Source organism: Quercus suber, unplaced genomic scaffold (genome assembly GCF_002906115.3).
Source record: "Quercus suber isolate HL8 unplaced genomic scaffold, Cork oak 2.0 scaffold_270, whole genome shotgun sequence".
NCBI lineage: Eukaryota > Viridiplantae > Streptophyta > Magnoliopsida > Fagales > Fagaceae > Quercus > Quercus suber.
Window position 1 is genome coordinate 699286 of NW_027069726.1, and position 21438 is coordinate 720723.

General features: G+C 36.9%; 1 protein-coding gene across 1 annotated transcript in view; it reads left to right on the plus strand.

Annotated features, from left to right (window-relative positions):
• The window catches only part of LOC112023864 (auxin transport protein BIG), a 32426-nt gene extending 14840 nt beyond the window's left edge, over positions 1-17586 (plus strand). Inside the window, exons 5-14 of the mRNA XM_024056489.2 lie at positions 1650-2267; positions 2395-2575; positions 5854-6085; positions 6174-10727; positions 10854-11076; positions 11387-11788; positions 12148-12291; positions 13436-14461; positions 15658-16161; positions 16557-17586. Of these exons, the coding sequence (XP_023912257.1) occupies positions 1650-2267; positions 2395-2575; positions 5854-6085; positions 6174-10727; positions 10854-11076; positions 11387-11788; positions 12148-12291; positions 13436-14461; positions 15658-16161; positions 16557-17378 (8706 nt within the window). The 3' untranslated portion in view covers positions 17379-17586. The remainder of the gene's footprint in view (positions 1-1649; positions 2268-2394; positions 2576-5853; positions 6086-6173; positions 10728-10853; positions 11077-11386; positions 11789-12147; positions 12292-13435; positions 14462-15657; positions 16162-16556) is intronic.
• Positions 17587-21438: the final 3852 nt, after the last annotated feature.

Below are 21438 nucleotides of genomic sequence, written 5' to 3' on the forward strand. Positions count from 1 at the left end.
AAGGGTATAAGAAAAGTGATCTACTTTCGGGTGATAAAAGATTTTGTTGATGTTCAAGCTAGTGCTGCAGGCTTTAAGGTATTGTGTCTTTACGGTCTAACTATTGTGTTTTGTCTCTGCCCTCTTTCCATCTATGGTTCTGCCATTAGTCTCTCTCTCTATTTGTAATTTTTTAAGGAAGCTTTCCATTTCGAGCTCTCCTTTCTTTCAATAAAATATCTTACAGGAAAAGATTTTAAAGGGTATAAGAGAAGTGATCTACTTTGGGGTTATAAAAGATTTTGCTGATGTTCAATGATCATGTAAACAACGACATGAACAATTATGTGTGCTGAAGGAGACAGAAGGAGAACACTCTGGAAACTTTTGTTACATAAATCAAATCACACAATATTCCATTAATCAACTTATAAATCTTCGAATATGGTGAAGGCTATTTGTATATTTTTGACTTTTGCTTAACCTAATAGGACCAAGGATCAAAATTTGACTACTAAATTATAGGCCTAAGAAATGCATTAAAAGATTCCCAGTACTAAGAAATTCTAGAATGATACTAAGAAACTCTAGAATAATCTAGACAGAACATAGTTAAGAGAATATCCTCTGTAAACATAAGTTTATGAACGCAATAACTTATAAACCTAGTGACAAATTTAAAAACTATTATAGGCTTTAAAAGCATATGTATGCTTCAACTAGACATCACATGATGGCCAATGACAGGAAAAGCTCTTGAGCTGCCAAAACTGAATATCACTCTAAAGGCAGCAACTTACCTTTCCTCCATGGTTGTATCAGGTGCTGCTTCAACTTCAGGTAAGAGGTCAACGATAATTGAAGAACCTGGGGGAAACCTGTGGTATCATCAGAATCTTTGTGGAGGATTATTATTTATAAAAAATAAGTAGTTGTACAATATTTAGGGGTGGGATCATGTGCATGGTACGGGGTGGTCTTAGCCTGATTAATCTTGATCTTCCCTGAAGCTGACATAATTTTCAGAGCAAGATTTGCATCTTCTTTTATGTCCAGTGAGTGTCCTTTTTGGGGAAAACAGTATAGTTGTTCACAAAATAGATTTACATACCTGGCAACAAATTGAAAATATTCGTCAGCCTTGAATCTGAGACTGTTAAGCAGGTTGCCCAATTAACTTCCCAGGGCGTTCTTTTCATTCAAATTGCCTCTTGTTTTGTTTGATTGGATACATTACCATCCAGAAGATCATGGTCAAGTATTTTTTTAAAAAAAATTAATAAGTTAATCTAGTTTTATTGTCTTATACAAAAATTTTCCCCTTTTGATGTTTGTTAACATCTGTTAAACTAAAAAAAAAATTGCATTTGAAAATATTTATTATATGTTGATTGATTAATGTATCCTTGTCACATCCTATCTTTTATTTTCAACATTTGACATATCCCTGTCCATATTGTAATGTGGCCATATTAATGCTTCATATGTCTGGATAATGAGTTAATCATAATCGTTATGATACTGAGCATATTGAGGGTAGACAGGATGGTTTGTCTTTTGCGTGCAGTTTATTATAGTGGTCACTCGGTCATGTCTTTTCCTGTTTGATTTATTTGCATTTTCTCTGCTCTTGTTTAAACTTCTCTGATTGTATATTCTTGTTTTCACAGATAACCGTCTTCAATTCAAACCCTGATATAGTCATGGTTGGTTTTCGTGTGCATGTGGGTTATGCTTCAGCAAACCATATACCATCTGATATTACTATCTTCCAGAGGGTTGTTAAATTAGATGAGGGCATGCGTTCTTGGTATGATATACCATTTACAGTTGCTGAATCACTCCTTGCTGATGAGGAATTTACAATTTCTGTTGGACCAACCTTCGGTGGGTCTGCACTGCCTAGAATAGACTCACTTGACGTTTATGGTCGAGCTAAAGATGAATTTGGTTGGAAAGAGAAAATGGATGCAGTTTTGGATATGGAAGCTCGTGTGCTTGGTTCTAATGCCTCGCTTGCAGTATCAGGGAAAAAGCGCCGTTCAATGCAGTCTGCTCCTGTTCAGGAGCAGGTTATAGCAGATGGTCTTAAGCTTCTATCTAGATTTTATTCAGTGTGTAAGTCACAAGAATGCTCAAGAGTTGAGGAAGTAAAACAGGAGCTGAGCAACCTCAAGTGCAAGAAGTTACTAGAAACCATATTTGAAAGTGACCGGGAACCCTTGTTGCAGGCTGCTGCTCGCCGTATCTTGCAGGCTGTATTCCCCAAAAAAGAGATATACTACCAAGTATATGCCTACTTTTGTTGTGTATTTGTTAACTATTATCCCCCGTTTTTTGGGTGTGCTTGTTAATTTTCTCTTATTTATATGCAAGTGAGCATTGTGCACTCACTAACTGAAGCTTCTTACTTAGGTTAAGGATACCATGCGTCTCCTTGGGGTGGTCAAATCAACCTCTGCACTTTCTTCAAGGCTTGGCACTGGTAGTACTGCAGGAAGGTGGATTATTGAAGAGTTTACAGGCCAGATGCGTGCAGTCTCTAAGATTGCGTTGCAGCGTCGGTCTAATTTGGCTACTTTTCTGGAGATGAATGGTATTTTCACATCCCCTAATTGGAAATAATATTAAATTTCGTCGAAGCATTCCTTATGTGTTCTTTTGTGCTTCTCCAGCAGATTGTAGTGTCTTTAATATATTTTTTCTTACCTATCCAAAAAAAAAAAAAAGTATTCCTTTATGTTCCTGATTATGGTTATGATAAATATTACCTAAATTTAATATGGAAATTGAGGCTGGGCATGCTGTGCATTGAAGTTAATGGATTGCAGACCTTATAAAAGTGAACTGGTGAAGATTGTGGTTTACATGTAGTTCATCTTATAATTGTTGTAGTGACATAGGACAAGGGGAACAAAATCAGAAATAGAATTCCTGGATCAGATCTGACATTGCTTGGACAGGTTGTTTTTTAAGGAGTTAGGGTTTGGTGGGGAAAATGCTGGAAAATAGTAAGGAATATAGGGTTCAGATGATAAAAAGGAAGAGCAGGATTTGGGGATGAAATTAAGGGGAAACTCCAAAGTCCGGGTTGCTATTCTAGGCTATGAATAGTAACCAGTGAATTGTGTTTTGACTCTTCATGGGGTATTTGGGTCTATTTGATGGATCTGGTTTAGGGTTTTGAAGTTTGGGATTTAGGTTTAAAAGGTGACAAAAAAATTTGTTTTTACTAGGTTTCAAGTTGCTGGAAATTTAAGGACGAAAAGAAAAGTAATAAACTTTTAGTCATCACACCTATGATTCCTTGGTTCACACTTCAGAGAAGGTTGTGTCACACAAACCTCAAGCAAAACTTCATTATTTCTGATATGGAGAAATTATTTTTTTCTTGAATAGAAAGCATTAGTCCATACAAATAGATGACACTAGTCCAGAAAATTACAAATTTGTCCTTGATGCCTTAAATAAAATAAAATTGAAATTGGCTTCTCATTGCTTGCGTTATTAAGTTATTAGATGGTTGGATTGATTGGTTTTTAATTTAACATGTGAATCAGTTTTTATTTTGTTCTCTCTTTCAGTTTTGTTTTGTATTTTTTTAGGTGGATATATATATATGTATATATATGGGCTCTATTCCCCATCTCCATTCTACTTAGTGAGGGGAATGCTAGATCCTTTAAGGGATGGGAACAGTCATTGCTAGAGATTAAGTCTTTTTTCTTACATACTCTCCTTGATTGGAGTATAGTTTTGTCGCATTTTTCTTGTTTTTTCCCTTCCTGTTTTGCTTGATCATTGTAATTTTGGTTCTTGATTTTTGCCAATATAGTACATCCCCTATGTACTTGAGTTGGCTATTTTTTTATTAATAAAATTTTTTGTTGTCTATCAAAAAAAAAATCCCCATTCCATCTACGGTTTGTGCGACAATGTGGTGCCATGGGGGGTCCTTTCAAAACTTTCCCCCACCACAGTTTACCCTGCTTGAACATACAAACACCAATCACCACCACCATAATCCACCGCTCATTGCTAACACCACCATTCACTACACCCCACCACCCAAATCTACCATGCTCCATTATACCCAAGTCACCAAACACTTCAAAACTACTATTGACAACACCCATGTTCAAATTTGCAACAACACACCACTCTGTTGCCACCCCCGAGGCAAGAAAACTACTGTACACCGCTACATCACACCAATTAACATAATGCTCATTGAAAAATACTAAAGCAAACGACACCCCACCACCCAAATCTACCATGCTCCATTATACCCAAGTCACCAAACACTTCAAAACTACTATTGACAACACCCATGTTCAAATTTGCATCAACACACCACTCTGTTGCCACCCCCAAGGCAAGAAAACTATTGTACACCGCTACATCACACCAATTGACATAATGCTCATTGAAAAATACTAAACCAAACGACAAATGAGTCCATTGAACCTAAAACAATAAAGAATCAAGACAACAAAAAGAATGAGGACAGATCTCAGCAATGATGGTGGTCAATGCAATGAGTGATGGTGATGATTGGGGCGCAAACTAGAGAGACATAGAGGGGCCAAGGAAGGAAAGACGGGAGATTTATGGTGACTGTGGAAGGGCGGGCACATTCTCATAAGGTGAAAAGTTAGAGGGAGAGAGGGGGGGGGGGGGGGGTTAATGAACAAAGATGAAACCTTGGGTTTTATTACTTAAAATAGATTAGTTTTACTATACTATATTTATACGTATACAAAATTTTAAATATACCCAGGGTGGGATGGGGAGACTAAAACCATCCCTGCCCTGAATTTGTCTTGTGTTTTAATTCTATGACCTGTTCCTACACTGCCTATTATGTTGTTGATGTGTCACCAATCACATTCATTGCCATGGGTATGTAGGGGGTGGGCAAAAATTGGAATCCCTAGGCACTAAAATTGAAAGCACCATTTATTTTCTGTGTTAATAAAAATTCAATTAGTTTGTTTATTGCTTTGTTGAGCTCTATGGTGCAAAGAGCAATGATAATGATGCCAGTTTTTCAAATTCTATGACATGGATATTGTGAATCATATAAGTCCTAAATGTTTATGTTAGGACAGTGTGCCATGCTAAAGGTATTTATATCATTTCATGGTGCAAGGACTCTATTTAACATTGGGTTTTTGGATCTTCACTAATCATTTCATCTTCTTGTTTGTTTCTACCTCCTTGAATGTTATATTTTGAAAAAGTTAAATACGGCAACCCTAGGAATGTTAGTGTTGTTTCTCGGTGTTACACATTTACCTGAAGGATTTTGGAGCATTGGTTTAGACAATTATGTTTATTCTTTTGTTAATTAATTTTGAAGGAGAAGAGTAGATGAAAGTCTTTTAAGCTTAGTAAAAGTGTAAGCTCCAAGCCCATCCCAGAAGGAATACTCTTGACTCTTAGGAAAGTTTTAGGACTTATAAACTATCATCCAACCATCTAGGGAGTTAAGATTTAATGGTCCGTTTGGATTGAGGGAGAAGGAGGGAGAGTAGAGTAGAGTGGAATTGGCTCAAAATTAGCCTATTTTCATCCAACTCTACTCTACTCCCCTCCACTCCCCCTCCTCAATCCAACGAGCCCTAAAAGTACTCCTTTGGGGTTGAGCTTAGGGCTTTCACCTATAAGGCCCTATTCTACTCCTCTCCTCTGAAATTAATAAGACATGTTTATTCAGTTTGATTTGTTGTTTACATTCCAGAGTTTTGACGTGGCTGTCACTTCCATTATGTCTAATTGATCAATCAGCAGCTTTGTGCCATGAAAGTGTAGAGAGATGTTTGTTTATTGATTTGTTCTGTATTAATATAAGCTGCCATTCCTCTGATATAGGTTCTGAAGTGGTGGATGGGCTTATGCAAGTCCTATGGGGAATTTTGGAATTAGAGCAGCCTGACACACAAACTATGAACAATATTGTTATATCTTCCGTGGAACTCATTTATTGTTATGCTGAATGCCTCACTTTACATGGGAAGGATACAGGATGCTCTGTGGCACCTGCTGTTGTTTTACTCAAGCAACTTCTGTTTTCCCCCAATGACGCAGTTCAGACTTCCAGCAGGTACTTATATTTTTTTTTCTGCTTTATTTGGAATCTGAATGGAGTTTTGTTTGTCAGATCCTTATTTATACTTGCTTTGTTTTTTCAGCCTAGCTATATCTTCAAGGTTGCTCCAGGTTCCATTTCCAAAGCAAACCATGTTAGCTACAGATGATGCGGTGGAAAATACTGTGTCTGCTCCTGTGCCTTCTGACACAACTGGTGTAAATACCCAAGTCATGATTGAGGAAGATTCCATCACTTCATCTGTTCAATACTGTTGTGATGGCTGCTCCACTGTTCCTATACTTAGGCGAAGATGGCATTGTACTATTTGTCCTGATTTTGATTTATGTGAGGCATGTTATGAAGTATTAGATGCAGACCGGCTTCCCCCACCACATTCTAGAGATCATCCTATGACAGCAATTCCAATTGAAATTGAATCAATTGGAGGAGATGGCAATGAATTTCACTTCACACCAGATGATGCAAGTGATACAAGCTTGCTGCCAGCCACTGCAGATGCCAGCATGCAGAGTTCTGCTCCATCAATCCATGTGTTGGAGCCCAGTGAATCTGGAGAGTTTTCTACTTCAGTGACTGACCCAGTTTCAATTTCTGCTTCGAAACGGGCTGTAAATTCTTTGCTTCTTTCTGAGCTTCTTGAACAGTTGAAAGGATGGATGGAGACAACCTCTGGAGTTCGGGCAATCCCTGTAATGCAACTCTTCTACAGACTATCATCTGCTGTGGGTGGACCTTTTATAGACAGTTCAAAGCCGAAAAGTTTGGATCTAGAGAAATTAATTAAATGGTTTTTGGATGAGATTAATCTCAACAAACCTTTTAATGCCAAAACCCGCTCTTCTTTTGGGGAAGTGGAAATCCTCATCTTCATGTTCTTCACGTTGATGCTTCGGAACTGGCACCAGCCTGGAACTGATAATTCCACTCAAAAATCAGCTGGAACTGTAGAAACAAATGACAAGAGTGTTATCCAGATTCCGCCCTCCACTTCAGCTGCTACTCAGTCTTCTTTGGATGATCAGGACAAAGATGATTTCATTTCCCAGCTGCTTCGAGCCTGTGATTCTCTTAGACAACAAGGTTTTATCAGTTATTTAATGGATATACTGCAGCAGCTTGTGCATGTATTTAAGTCTCCTCCTGTTAATCATGATGGTGCACATGGTTCGGGCCCTGGTTCTGGCTGTGGGTCCTTACTAATGGTACGAAGAGATCTACCTGCAGGTAATTTTTCTCCGTTCTTTTCGGATTCATATGCTAAAGCCCATCGGACAGATATCTTTATGGACTACCACAGACTATTGTTAGAGAATGCTTTCCGACTTGTTTACACTTTGGTTCGCCCTGAAAAGCAAGACAAGAGTGGTGAGAGAGAGAAGGTTTACAAGACTTCATACAGTAAGGATTTGAAGCTGGATGGATATCAGGATGTTCTCTGCAGTTACATTAACAATCCCCATACAACGTTTGTAAGAAGATACGCAAGGAGGCTTTTCCTGCATCTATGTGGAAGCAAAACTACCTATTACAGTGTTAGAGACTCTTGGCAATTCTCCAGTGAAGTTAAGAAACTTTTCAAACACATAAATAAATCTGGTGGTTTTCAAAAGCCTGTCTCTTATGAGAGAAGTGTTAAGATTGTGAAGTGCCTATCTACTATGGCTGAAGTAGCTGGTGCACGACCTCGGAACTGGCAGAAATACTGTTTGAGGCATGGAGATGTTTTACCCTTCCTGATGAATGGAATATTTTATTTCGGGGAGGAGTCTGTTGTTCAGACTCTTAAACTTCTAAATTTGGCCTTCTATACAGGAAAGGATATTGGCCACTCTTTACAGAAAACTGAAGCAGACTCTGGAATAGGTTCAAACAAATCAGGCACTCAATCTTTGGATTCAAAGAAGAAAAAGAAAGGTGAAGATGGAACTGAATCTGGTTCAGAGAAGTCCTATTTAGATATGGAGGCAGCGATTGATATCTTCACTGACAAGGGTAGTGATGTCTTGAGACAATTTATTGATAGTTTTCTACTGGAATGGAATTCGAGCTCTGTGCGTGCAGAGGCCAAGTGTGTTCTTTTTGGTGTTTGGCATCATGGAAAGCAGTCATTCAAGGAAACCTTGTTAACAACTCTCCTACAGAAATTCAAATTCCTGCCAATGTTTGGTCAGAATATTGTTGAGTACACAGAACTTGTCACATGGTTGCTGGGAAAAGTCCCTGATATTAGCTCAAAGCAACAAAGTACTGAACTTGTGGATCGGTGCTTGACCCCTGATGTTATTAGATGCATCTTTGAAACACTTCATTCTCAAAATGAGCTATTAGCTAATCATCCAAATTCCCGCATATACAACACTTTAAGTGGTTTAGTGGAATTTGATGGATACTATCTAGAGAGTGAACCTTGTGTTGCCTGCAGTTCACCTGAGGTACCATATAGCAGGATGAAGCTAGAAAGTCTGAAATCTGAAACAAAGTTTACTGACAACCGAATCATTGTGAAATGCACAGGGAGTTACACAATCCAGACTGTGACTATGAATGTTCATGATGCACGCAAATCTAAATCAGTAAAAGTTTTAAACCTCTACTACAATAATAGGCCTGTGGCTGACTTGTCAGAATTGAAAAATAATTGGGCACTATGGAAGCGTGCAAAGAGTTGTCATCTTGCTTTCAATCAGACTGAGCTAAAAGTAGAGTTCCCCATTCCAATCACCGCTTGTAACTTCATGATTGAGCTGGATTCTTTCTATGAAAATCTACAGGCCTTATCCCTTGAACCATTGCAATGCCCACGTTGCAGTCGACCAGTCACTGATAAGCATGGGATATGTAGCAATTGCCATGAGAATGCATATCAATGCAGGCAATGCCGAAACATCAATTATGAGAATCTGGATTCTTTTCTTTGCAATGAGTGTGGTTACAGCAAATATGGAAGGTTTGAGTTCAATTTCATGGCAAAGCCCAGTTTTACATTTGATAACATGGAGAATGATGAAGATATGAAGAGAAATTTAGCAGCTATAGAATCTGAATCAGAAAATGCTCATAGGAGATATCAGCAACTCTTGGGTTTTAAGAAGCCCCTACTCAAGATTGTATCAAGTATTGGTGAGAATGAGATGGACTCACAACAGAAGGACTCTGTGCAGCAAATGATGGTCTCTTTGCCTGGGCCTTCATGTAAGATAAACCGTAAAATTGCTCTTCTTGGTGTCCTGTATGGTGAGAAGTGCAAAGCAGCTTTTGATTCTGTTAGTAAAAGTGTTCAGACGCTGCAAGGGTTACGCCGGGTATTGATGAGTTATTTGCACCAGAAACATTCTGATAATGGAGTTGCTGCTTCAAGATTTGTGGTATCCAGGTCTCCAAATAATTGCTATGGCTGTGCAACTACTTTTGTGACCCAGTGCCTTGAATTATTGCAGGTGCTATCAAAGCATCCAAATTCTAAGAAACAACTTGTTTCATCTGGCATCTTATCTGAGTTATTTGAAAATAACATTCATCAAGGTCCTAAGACTGCCCGCGTCCAAGCTAGGGCAGTACTTTGTGCTTTCTCTGAGGGTGATGTTAGTGCAGTGACTGAGTTGAACAGTCTGATGCAGAAGAAAGTCATGTACTGCCTTGAACATCATCGTTCCATGGATATTGCTCTGGCTACCCGTGAAGAGCTGTTATTGCTTTCGGAAGTGTGTTCTCTGGCTGATGAATTCTGGGAATCAAGGTTACGTGTTGTTTTTCAACTGTTATTTTCTTCCATTAAATTGGGTGCCAAGCATCCTGCCATCTCTGAGCATGTTATTCTTCCTTGTCTGAGGATTATATCTCAGGCATGTACTCCTCCAAAACCTGACACAGCAGACAAAGATCAAGGTGTTGCAAAATCTGCTCCTGTTTCACAGACTAAGGATGAAAGTAACTCTAATGTTTCAGGATCTTTGAGTGGTGTTTTCAGTGGGAGCAAGTCTCAGCCAGAGTCATTGGAAAGGAACTGGGATGCTTCCCAGAAGACTCAGGATATTCAATTACTGAGCTATTCTGAGTGGGAGAAGGGAGCATCTTATCTTGATTTTGTTAGAAGGCAGTACAAGGTGTCTCAAGCAGTCAAGGGTGCCAGCCAAAGGTCTCGTCCCCAAAGACATGATTTCCTAGCTCTTAAATATGCATTAAGGTGGAAGCGGCGTGCTTGTAAGACAGCAAAGAGTGACTTGTCAGCATTTGAACTTGGGTCATGGGTTACAGAACTTGTTTTGAGTGCTTGCTCTCAATCAATAAGGTCCGAAATGTGCATGCTGATAAGTTTGCTCTGTGCCCAAAGCGCATCAAGGCGATTTCGGTTGTTGAACTTGCTAGTGTCTCTATTACCGGCAACACTATCTGCTGGTGAAAGTGCTGCAGAGTATTTTGAGTTGCTTTTCAAGATGATAGAGTCGGAAGATGCTCGTCTGTTTTTGACTGTGCAGGGATGTCTACGTAAAATATGTAAATTAATTACCCAAGAGGTGGCCAATATAGAGTCTCTGGAAAGGAGCCTGCATATTGACATTTCACAGGGATTTATCCTTCACAAGCTGATAGAGCTCCTTGGAAAATTTTTAGAGGTTCCCAATATCAGATCCAGGTATTATATGGATTTTGCTAATGTCTTCCATACTTTTTTTTTCCTTTTTTTTTTTTTTTTTTTTTTTTTTTTTTTCGATAAACTTGTTTACTTTTTCACATCTAATACAATTTGATCTTGTGCCAGATTCATGCAAGATAATCTGCTCTCTGAAATCCTTGAAGCACTTATTGTCATCCGTGGCTTGATAGTGCAAAAGACAAAGTTGATTAGTGATTGCAACCGGCTCTTAAAAGATCTTTTAGATAGTCTTCTGCTTGAAAGCAGTGAAAATAGACGGCAGTTTATCCGGGCCTGTATCTGTGGTTTGCAAATTCATGGAGAGGAGCGAAAAGGAAGAAATTCTCTGGTATGGATGACGTAATCTACTCTTTTTATTATCCTCTTTTTCTGCTTATAATTTTCTTTATCATCTTTGATCAGTTACCAAAGACGTCAAAATCATTAAAGTTATGCCTGTTTCAGATCTATTTTTGAACTCAATTTTCTGCTTGTATTCTGTCTTGATACAGATAAATTACTTAGTGGATGAGTGATGTATAATTGTATACATTTACAACTTTAGTTTTTGTACTTCTATTTTATTTTAATTTTTTTTTAATCTAAAGTATGTTGAGATGCAATTTCCTTTAATAAATCTTATCCACCTGTTTGTGCAGTTTATCTTAGAGCAGCTCTGCAATCTGATCTGCCCATCGAAACCAGAGCCTGTATATCTTTTGGTTCTTAACAAGGCACACACGCAGGAAGAATTCATCAGGGGATCAATGACTAAAAATCCTTATTCCAGTGCAGAGATTGGTCCATTGATGCGTGATGTTAAGAATAAAATTTGCCATCAGTTGGATCTCTTGGGTCTTCTTGAAGATGATTATGGCATGGAGTTGCTAGTTGCTGGGAATATCATCTCTCTTGATTTGAGCATTGCTCAAGTTTATGAGCAAGTATGGAGGAAGTCAAATCAATCTTCAAGCACTTTGGCTAATTCTACCTTGTTATCTACAACTGCTGCTACTTCAGCCAGAGATTGTCCACCTATGACTGTGACTTACCGTCTTCAGGTTTGTTGATACTGTTTCTTTTAGATTTATAATTTTTTTTTTCAGTAAATAGTTTTGTTTAATAACAATTGTGGTTCCAAAAGAACAGAAGAAATTGCTTTATACCTTTTTTCTATGTACTGTTTGGTTGCATATGGTGTCTATTCATGGAATCTGTCTTGCGATCCATATGATGAATTTTCTATTCACGCCGTCCATTTGATCTCAGTTTATTAGTGAAGTATTGTGTATGAGGGTGGTAAATTTGAAGTGTTTGTGTCCATTATTGTTGAAGGTGTGCATAAAAATTAGGTGGTTATTTCTTTTGTTGTTGTTTCTTGTGAGGGGAATGCAACATTTCGTGGTGGTATTATTGGCAGGGATTAGATGGCGAAGCAACTGAGCCTATGATTAAAGAATTGGAGGAAGATAGGGAGGAGTCGCAAGATCCTGAGGTTGAATTTGCCATAGCAGGTGCAGTACGTGAATATGGTGGTCTTGAAATTATTTTGGGCATGATCCAGGTGTGTAGGCTACTTCTTTAAATGATTGATCTATTTCCCTCTTGCTGATGAAGAATATTTTTTTAGCAATCATTCAAAATTATATTACCAGGTTCATTTTTCTTTGGGCACACCATGGAATTTTTGGCAGAAGAAATAGAAATTGCAAAAAATTTCAAGAAAATTGATCACATTACGTTTTTATGAACATTCCATTTCATGTCAATTTCGGAATAATATGTAACATTTGTTCTAGTGGCTTAGCAACATTTGTTTTATTCTTTAAGTATTACTAATGGTTTCTAGTGCCCTTTGGATTGGTGATGCATTTTTGGAGTATTTTCTGAAAGTTTGCAATTGTAATTGGGTGACTTTGGGTTTATGAATTATATTTATCTGAATCCATATGTCTATTTTCTATTTATAATAGAAACAAAGGCCTGTTTCATTGTGTCTTAGAGAATAGTTTTAAAAACTAGTTTCCAAGAAGAGGAAGAAAACTAAATTGTTTTTCAGGAAACACAATTTTGGTGTAATCAAAGCCATTTCGAGTTATGGTTTAAAAAAAAACTAAAACCAAAAATCACCTGCCATATCTCATTTTCTTATATAAAATAAAAATTTAACACAAACAAGCCTGGCTTTGTTTTTCCTAAAAAGCAGAAAACTGTATCAGGAAACACCATTTTGTTGTAACAAAAAGCCATTTTGAGTTAAGATTTCAAAAAATCAAAACAAAAAATGCCTTCCATATCTCTGTCTCTCTTTTAAAATGGAAATTAAACCAAAGAAGCCAGGTTTCCAAGATATGAGGAATTTTTCATTTTGAGGTTATGCACTCATGCTGTGTTATAAATGCATATATTTATCTAAATGATTATAGCATATCTGTTACTGGTTATATAAATTTCCTCAGTTATTTCTGTACCCTGAATGTTTATTCTGTGCTTCTAGTCATTCTCTTATATGATTTTAATAGCCATGCCTTGCCATTTGACCTGATCGAATTGTCACTTAAGGAAATGGCATATATACTTCAGATTTTTTTTTTTTTTTTTTTTTGCATTTCAATTGCTTATAAAGGCTTTGCTTTGTTATGCAAGGGAAGGCTATTTCTGATTATTATTATTTATTAATCCATCTGACTTTTGTTTTGAATGTTCAGCGTTTGCGAGATGATTTCAAGTCCAATCAAGAGCAGTTGGTTGCAGTTCTTAATCTCCTCATGCACTGTTGCAAAATCAGAGAGAACAGGCGTGCCTTGTTGAGACTAGGAGCTTTAGGCATACTTCTTGAAGCATCAAGGCGGGCCTTCTTTGTGGATGCCATGGAGCCAGCCGAAGGCATTCTTCTGATTGTGGAAAGTCTGACTATGGAAGCAAATGAAAGCGAAAGCATTAGCATTTCACAGAGTGCTCTTACTGTCACCAGCGAAGAAACTGGCACAGATGAGCAGGCCAAGAAAATAGTTCTCATGTTCTTGGAACGACTATCACATCCTTTGGGCCTTAAGAAATCAAACAAACAGCAAAGGAACACTGAGATGGTCGCACGAATTTTGCCTTACTTGACATATGGTGAACCTGCTGCAATGGAAGCACTGATCCAGCATTTTAGCCCTTACTTACAAGACTGGGGTGAATTTGACCTGTTGGAGAAACAACACCAAGACAATCCTAAAGACGAGAGCCTTGCTCAGCAAGCTGCCAAGCAGAGATTTTCCCTGGAAAATTTTGTTAGAGTTTCAGAGTCACTTAAGACAAGTTCCTGTGGAGAGAGACTAAAGGACATTATCCTAGAGAAGGGTATAACCAGTGTTGCAATTAGACATCTGAGCAATAGTTTTGCGGTTTCAGGGCAGGCTGGCTTTAAATCCAGTGCAGAATGGCCAATAGGTTTAAAACTGCCTTCTGTACCGCTTATATTGTCTATGCTGACAGGCTTGTCAATGGGGCATTTGGCCACCCAAAGGTGTATTGATGAGGGTGGAATCTTACCCCTGCTTCATGCTTTGGAAGGAGTCGCTGGAGAAAATGAAATTGGGGCAAGGGCTGAGAACTTGCTAGACACACTATCTAATAAAGAGGGAAAGGGAGATGGGTTCTTGGAGGAGAAGGTGTGTAGGTTGCGGCATGCAACTCGGGATGAAATGAGGCGTCGAGCTTTGAGGAAGAGAGAGGAGATGCTTCAGGTACATTTCCACTGAACTCTGTGCTGCATAGCAGACTTACCTATCTATCTATGCTAATAAAATTGGGGCTGGTTATAATTGTAGCAGCTTTTTTATTTGATTTTCAATGCCGAGAAAAAGTATATGGGTGTGATCTAGGACAACATCTGAATTCTGCAACTCCTACTTCTATTTTGGGGAATTAGGGTTAAGGTTTGATGTTGAAAATAGCAGGTTCAGATAGGGTTGGTAATGGGAAGTTTGAACAATAGGATTTATGGTTTGATAAGCTTATATGGATGTTTGCAAATCTGATTTGATCTAATATTTGGATCAATCACAGAGAAGTAGAACTGAAAAAATAGATTAAAGGGAAGAAAGTAGAAGATAAAGTTATTTGCTGATGCATGTTTGTACATTTAAAAGATAAAATAGACAATAATTATCTATATATGGAGGGATAATGTTTGTTTAGGTTAGTAAGTGAAACTCTCAGGAGTGCAAAATTTATACATGATTTAGTTTTGGTTGGTGAAATTCTCCATTTTTTTTTCTTTGACATTGCCCTCCACTGTTTCCCTAGTATTGAGGCCTTTGAGGCCAAGGAAACAAAATATGATACATAATACATTCTCCATATTGATTGATGTGGATTTTAGATTGGTGCTACATGTGCAAGAGTAATGGTGAATCGGTTGACCATCTCTTCCTTCACTGTCCTGTTGTTATGGATCTATGGTCTATGGTTTTGGGTTTATTTGGAGTTTCTTGGGTTATGACGCATACTGTTTTGGGGCTGTTAGGGTGTTGGCAAGGCAGCTTTGGTCGTCATCGAAATGGTTATATATGGTCTATTGTTCCTCATGGCTTAATGTGGTGTCTTTGGAGGGAGAGAAATAGTCGTTGTTTTGAAGATATTGAGAGATCTATTCCGGACCTCAAGCTATTCTTTTTTAGAACTTTATTAGATTGGTTGTTTGCATTGCAAAACCAATCATTCCCTTCTTTTATTGATTTCCTAGATTCATGCAATTTTTGTATTTGATTTGTTGTCCCCTTGTTCACTCCCTGTGTACTAGGGTGTTTCCTTTTTGATATCAATATATCTTATTACTTAAAAAAAAAAAAAAAAAAAAAAAAAACATTCTCCATATTGATGCTTCTTCCAAGAAAATGAAGAAATAATGGTGGGAACGTCTATTTTGTAATTGGAACAGGGACTTGGAATGCGACAGGAACTAGCTTCAGATGGCGGTGAGCGTATTGTTGTTGCTCAACCAATTCTTGAAGGTCTGGAAGATGTGGAGGAGGAGGAAGATGGGCTGGCATGCATGGTGTGCCGAGAAGGCTACAGTTTGAGGCCTACTGATTTGTTGGGTGTGTACTCCTACAGTAAGCGGGTGAACCTAGGTGTTGGCCCTTCAGGAAGTGCACGTGGGGAATATGTCTACACAACTGTGAGTTACTTTAATATCATTCATTTCCAATGCCATCAGGAGGCCAAAAGAGCAGATGCAGCTCTGAAGAATCCTAAGAAAGAGTGGGATGGTGCAACCCTCAGAAATAATGAATCTCTTTGTAATTCCTTATTCCCTGTGAGAGGTCCTTCTGTTCCCCCACAACAGTATAATCGCCATGTCGACCAGTATTGGGAAAACCTCAATGCTCTTGGACGTGCTGATGGAAGCAGGCTTCGACTGTTGACATACGACATTGTTCTGGTAAATAACTTTCTTTTACTTTTCTTGTACTCTTTTTATTTATTTATTTATTTATATATTGTATTTGGATGACTGAGTTAAGGTTCTGCTTTTGAGTAATCTTTGAAGTACATACAAATACCCCTAAGTTGAAGATTGATCCTGTCAAAGATTTCCTCTTGATATTACTTATGGCTGAACAAATTATTGGATGGTAAATAATGCCTAATAAGGTTTTGTCGAGAACTTTTTTATATATGTAATAATGCCATTTGTGGTGGGTCACATATTGATTTGAATGAGTCATGTATTATTCTTTCATCAGTAATTCCTTTCTAACTTTTGTGGTTCTGTCACTTTAATATTTAGCTTTTTACCTTCCCGTACCTGATGTTCATGAATTTTCTGTCATGTAGATGCTTGCTCGATTTGCAACAGGGGCATCCTTCAGTGCAGAAAGCAGAGGTGGAGGAAGGGAAAGCAACTCCAGATTTCTTCCTTTCATGATCCAAATGGCTCGTTACCTTCTTGATCAGGGAAATCCTTCTCAGCGCCGTAGCATGGCCAAAGCTGTCTCAGCATATTTAACCTCTTCCACTACAGATTCCCGCCCCTCCACGCCATCTGGAACACAACCTTCTGTGGGGACTGAAGAAACTGTACAATTTATGATGGTGAATTCACTTCTCTCAGAGTCCTATGAATCATGGTTGCAGCACCGATGCGCCTTCTTGCAGCGTGGAATTTATCACGCATACATGCAGCACACTCACGGCCGGTCAGCGGCTCGTGGATCATCCAATTCAGCAAAAGTAGAACCTGGAAGCTCTAGTAGAAGCCCTACCCCTGAATCAGAGGGTGCTGATGATCTACTGTCTATCATCCGACCAATGCTTGTCTACACTGGTTTAATTGAGCAGCTGCAGCATTTCTTCAAAGTTAAAAAATCAGCAAATGTGGCATCTGTAAAAGCAGAAGGAACTACTGCATCATTAGAAGGGGACGATGAAAGTGGAAGTGTTGAAGCTTGGGAGATTGTGATGAAAGAGAGACTATTGAATGTGAAGGAGATGGTAGGGTTTTCTAAGGAATGGCTCTCGTGGCTCGATGACATAAATTCTGCTACTGATTTGCAGGGGGCCTTTGATGTCATCGGTGTTTTAGCTGATGTGTTATCTGGTGGAGTTACGCAGTGTGAGGATTTCGTGCATGCTGCGATAAATGCGGGGAAAAGCTGATGATCATTCTGAATCAGGGGCATTATGTGTATTTTTAGTTCAAAATTCTAGTTACAAACTTCTTTATTTTGATATGTGAATGAATGTGATAATGATGTGTGCCTGTTCTGTCCCCATGAGTGAAGGGGTGAGAACTTAATATTATGTCTTGTTTGAGTCTGTAACACATACGCTCCTTAGGTAATGAAATTTGCTTTCCCCAAAGAAATGTCTCGTGGTGTCTTGAATCAAATTCATCAGTCTGCATATACAACACATCGTACTTCAGTTCATCAAGTATCTTTACGAGCGAGACATTATATGAGAGAAACGCCTGACTATATACGCGCCTATTAAAAGATTCTAAAAAGTGAATTTAACAACACAATGTAATTGTTCAAGCTAATTAAATAATTGAAAATTCGATCAATCAATACCTTCAAAATCATAGTTACATTTGAATTATTATTGTAGTTGAGACATTTTTCCGGTGGTTGATTTTTTTATGTATTTATTGAATGTTGAACAAAACAGTAAAAAAGAAAAAGAAAATGGAAACTGATTATTGAACAAAATAATAAAACAATGAAAAAGATAATAATAATGGAAACTGGAGTGGCATGCACAGTAGCACAAGGGATTAGCCGAATAAGTAAGTCGATATGATGGGTATATTGTCTTTCATAAAAGCTTGCTTACCATCCGTTGGCCACCTCTGGCTAATGTTCTTTCGCTCCCTCTTGGCTAATGTTCTTTCATTCCCTCCATAGAATTTGAATTTTAAATTTGGATGCTTGAAGGCTCAATTCTGAAAGCTCAATTCTAAAATTTCTATGGATGTGTGTTGTGTGTAAAGAAAACAAAAATTATATAAATCTAAGTAAGCAAGTATAAATGCCTTGTCTACTTACTTCTCTTTAACTTTTTGCATATACTTATTTCTTTTTTAACTTTCTCTTTTGGTGTGTGTGAAAAGATTCTCTTTTAACTTTCTCTTTTGGTGCATGTGAAGAGATTAGAGAAAAAAGAATAAAAAGTATATAAATCTAAGCAAGCAAGCATAAGTGTCTTACCTTCTTACTTCTCTTTATCTTTTGTTTTCTTTTGTGTTGGAAAATGTTTATATTTTGGCACAATGTCATGATCATAATTTGATGAAATAATAAGGAACATATTTCAACTTTGAAATGTAACACACTCTAGTCCTATATATTGTGTAACATATCCTATAGAGGAGTAAAGAATCTCATAAGTCAATGAAAAAAAATAGAGGCTAGACATGTTAAATTTAAATAATAATAAAAAGGTTAGGAAGAAGTTTAGACATGGATAAAACTATATATATATATATATATAGAGAGAGAGAGAGAGAGAGAGAGAGAGAGAGAGAGAGAAGTATATAAATCTAAGCAAGCAAGCATAAATGTCTTGCGTACTTGCTTTTATTTAACTTTTTCTTTTGTTTTTTTATGTATTAGAGAATGTTTTTCTTTTTTGGTACAATAGTATGATCATAAATTAATCAAAAGTAATAACTAAAATGAGAACGCATTACCATCCAGGTAGGGATAATCTTAATCTCAATGCCCTTCAATTAAACATTCAAACCTTGGAATAAACATAAACACAGACAAAAATGCCTGAAATATTGAGATAATATTCATATGGAAGTTCAATCAATTTTACTTTTAGATAGGTAAGTTGCACACTAATCTGATTGGCTTTGATCTCATAACCACATATCCTTCACCTTATTCTTGCTGGAAATGTGACGCCATCAGACTAGATAGAGCTCATTGGCACACTGGAGTTGGAAACTGGAGTGGCATGCACAGTGGCAAAAGGGAGTAACCGAATGAGTAAACCCATGAGTATTTCGTCTTTCAAAAAAGTTTGCTCACTATGGCCACTTCTGGCTAATGTTCTTTCACCCCCTCCGTAGAATTTCAATTTTGAATTTGGATCGAATGCTTGAAAATTTCAATCCTAAAACTACTATGGATGTGTATTGTGTGTGTAAAGAGAACAAATATATATATATATATATATATATATATCTAAATAAGCAAGTATAAATGCCTTACTTACTTGCCTCTCTTTAACTTTTTGCGTACACTTGTTTCTCTTTGACTTTCTCTTTTGATGTGTGTTGAAGAGATTCTCTTTAACTTTCTTTTTTGGTGTGTGTGAAGATATTAGAGAAAATAGAACAAAAAGTATATAAATCTAAGTAAGCAAGCAAGCATAAGTTCCTTGCCTACTTGCTTCTGTTTAACTTTCTCTTTTGTTTTCTTTTGTGTTAGAGAAGGTTTTTCTTTTGGCACAATGTTATGATTGTACTTTGATGAAATAATAAGGAACATATTTGAACCTTAAAATGTAATATACTCTAGTCCTATATATTGTGTTAGCAATCTTAAGTGTGCACAACCTAGATATAGAGGAGTAAAGAATCTCATAATTCAATAATAAGACATGTTAAACTAAAAAATTCTACACATGGATAAAAGTCATAAAACTATATATATATATATATATATAGAGAGAGAGAGAGAGAGAGAGAGAGAGAGAGAGAAATCTAATTAAGAAAGCATAAGTATCTTGCTTTTATTTAACTTTCTCTTTTGTTTTCTTTTGTATTAGAGAATGTTTTTCTTTTTTGGCATAATGGCGTGATAAAAAATTGACAAAATTATAAGGAACCTATTTCAACCTTAAAATGTAATTACTCTAAGTCCTATATATAGCATAAGTATTACATGAGCTACTGAGCTTAATTTTAAGAAAATTGAAAATTGGGCTAACTTGGAAGCCTCCCAAAAGTGTTTGGAAGTCAAATTTGGATTTATTTTTTTTTTCCCTGTAAGTACTGATGGCAATCTGCAACTTCACTCAATTAGTGTTTGTTTCCTATTAATGTTCATAAATAATTGATTGTTTTGCTCACTTAAAATCTGTCATGTAGATGCAGTAATTTTGGGAGTTTGGTAACAAGTGGTCCATTTCCCATTGCTGAGCGTTTTCCCAGTTATTAAGCTATTGATTTGCATTGATTCGTGAGGTATATTATTGCTAAACAAGGTTTGGTTTATGTTAATTCCTAAATATTAATAACATCTTTCACTATGATTCTTAACAACTTATAATAATAAGCCTCGCTCTCAAATAAATGGTCAACAATCTATAATCTATGGCTATCAGTCCCTAAGAGCTGCTAGATTAACCGTACCAGATATCAACACAGATCAGATATTAAAGACTTTGCCATTGCCTAAGATGAAAACTGATTGTTGAACAAAATAATAATAATGGAAACTGAAGTGGCATGCACAGTAGCACGAGGGAATAACCGAATATAAGTAAGTGGATGAGTCTATCGTGTTTAATAAAGCTTGCTCACTATCCGTTGGCCACTTCTGGCTAATGTTCTTTCACTCCCTCCGTAGAATTTGAATTTCAAATTTGGATGGAATGCTCTAAAATCTCAATTCTAAAACTTTTATGGATGTTTGTTGTTTGTGCAAAAAGAATAAAAAGTATATAAATATAAGTAAGCAAGTATAAGTGCCTTGCTCACTTGCTTCTCTTTAACTTTTTTCATGCACTTTTTTTTTACTTTCTTTTTCGGTGTGCATGAAGAGATTCTCTTTTAACTTTCACTTTTGGTGTGTGTGAAGATATTAGAGAAAACAAAACAAAAAGTATATAAATCTAAGTAAGCAAGCAAGCATAAGTTCCTTGCTTACTTGCTTCTCTTTAATTCTCTCTTTTGTTTTCTTTTGTGTTGGAGAATGTTTTTCTTTTGACACAATGTTATGATCATAATTTGACGAAATAAAAAGGAACATATTTGAACCTTAAAATGTAATATACTCTAGTCCTATATATTGTGTAAGCATTCTTAAGTTTGTATAACCTAGATATAGAGGAGCAAAGAATCTCATAATGCAATGAGAAAATAAAATGCTAGTATGGACATATTAAATTAAAAAATTCTACATATGGATAAAACTACACACACATATATATATAGAGAGAAATGTATAAATCTAAGAAAGTAAGCATAAATGTCTTACTTTTA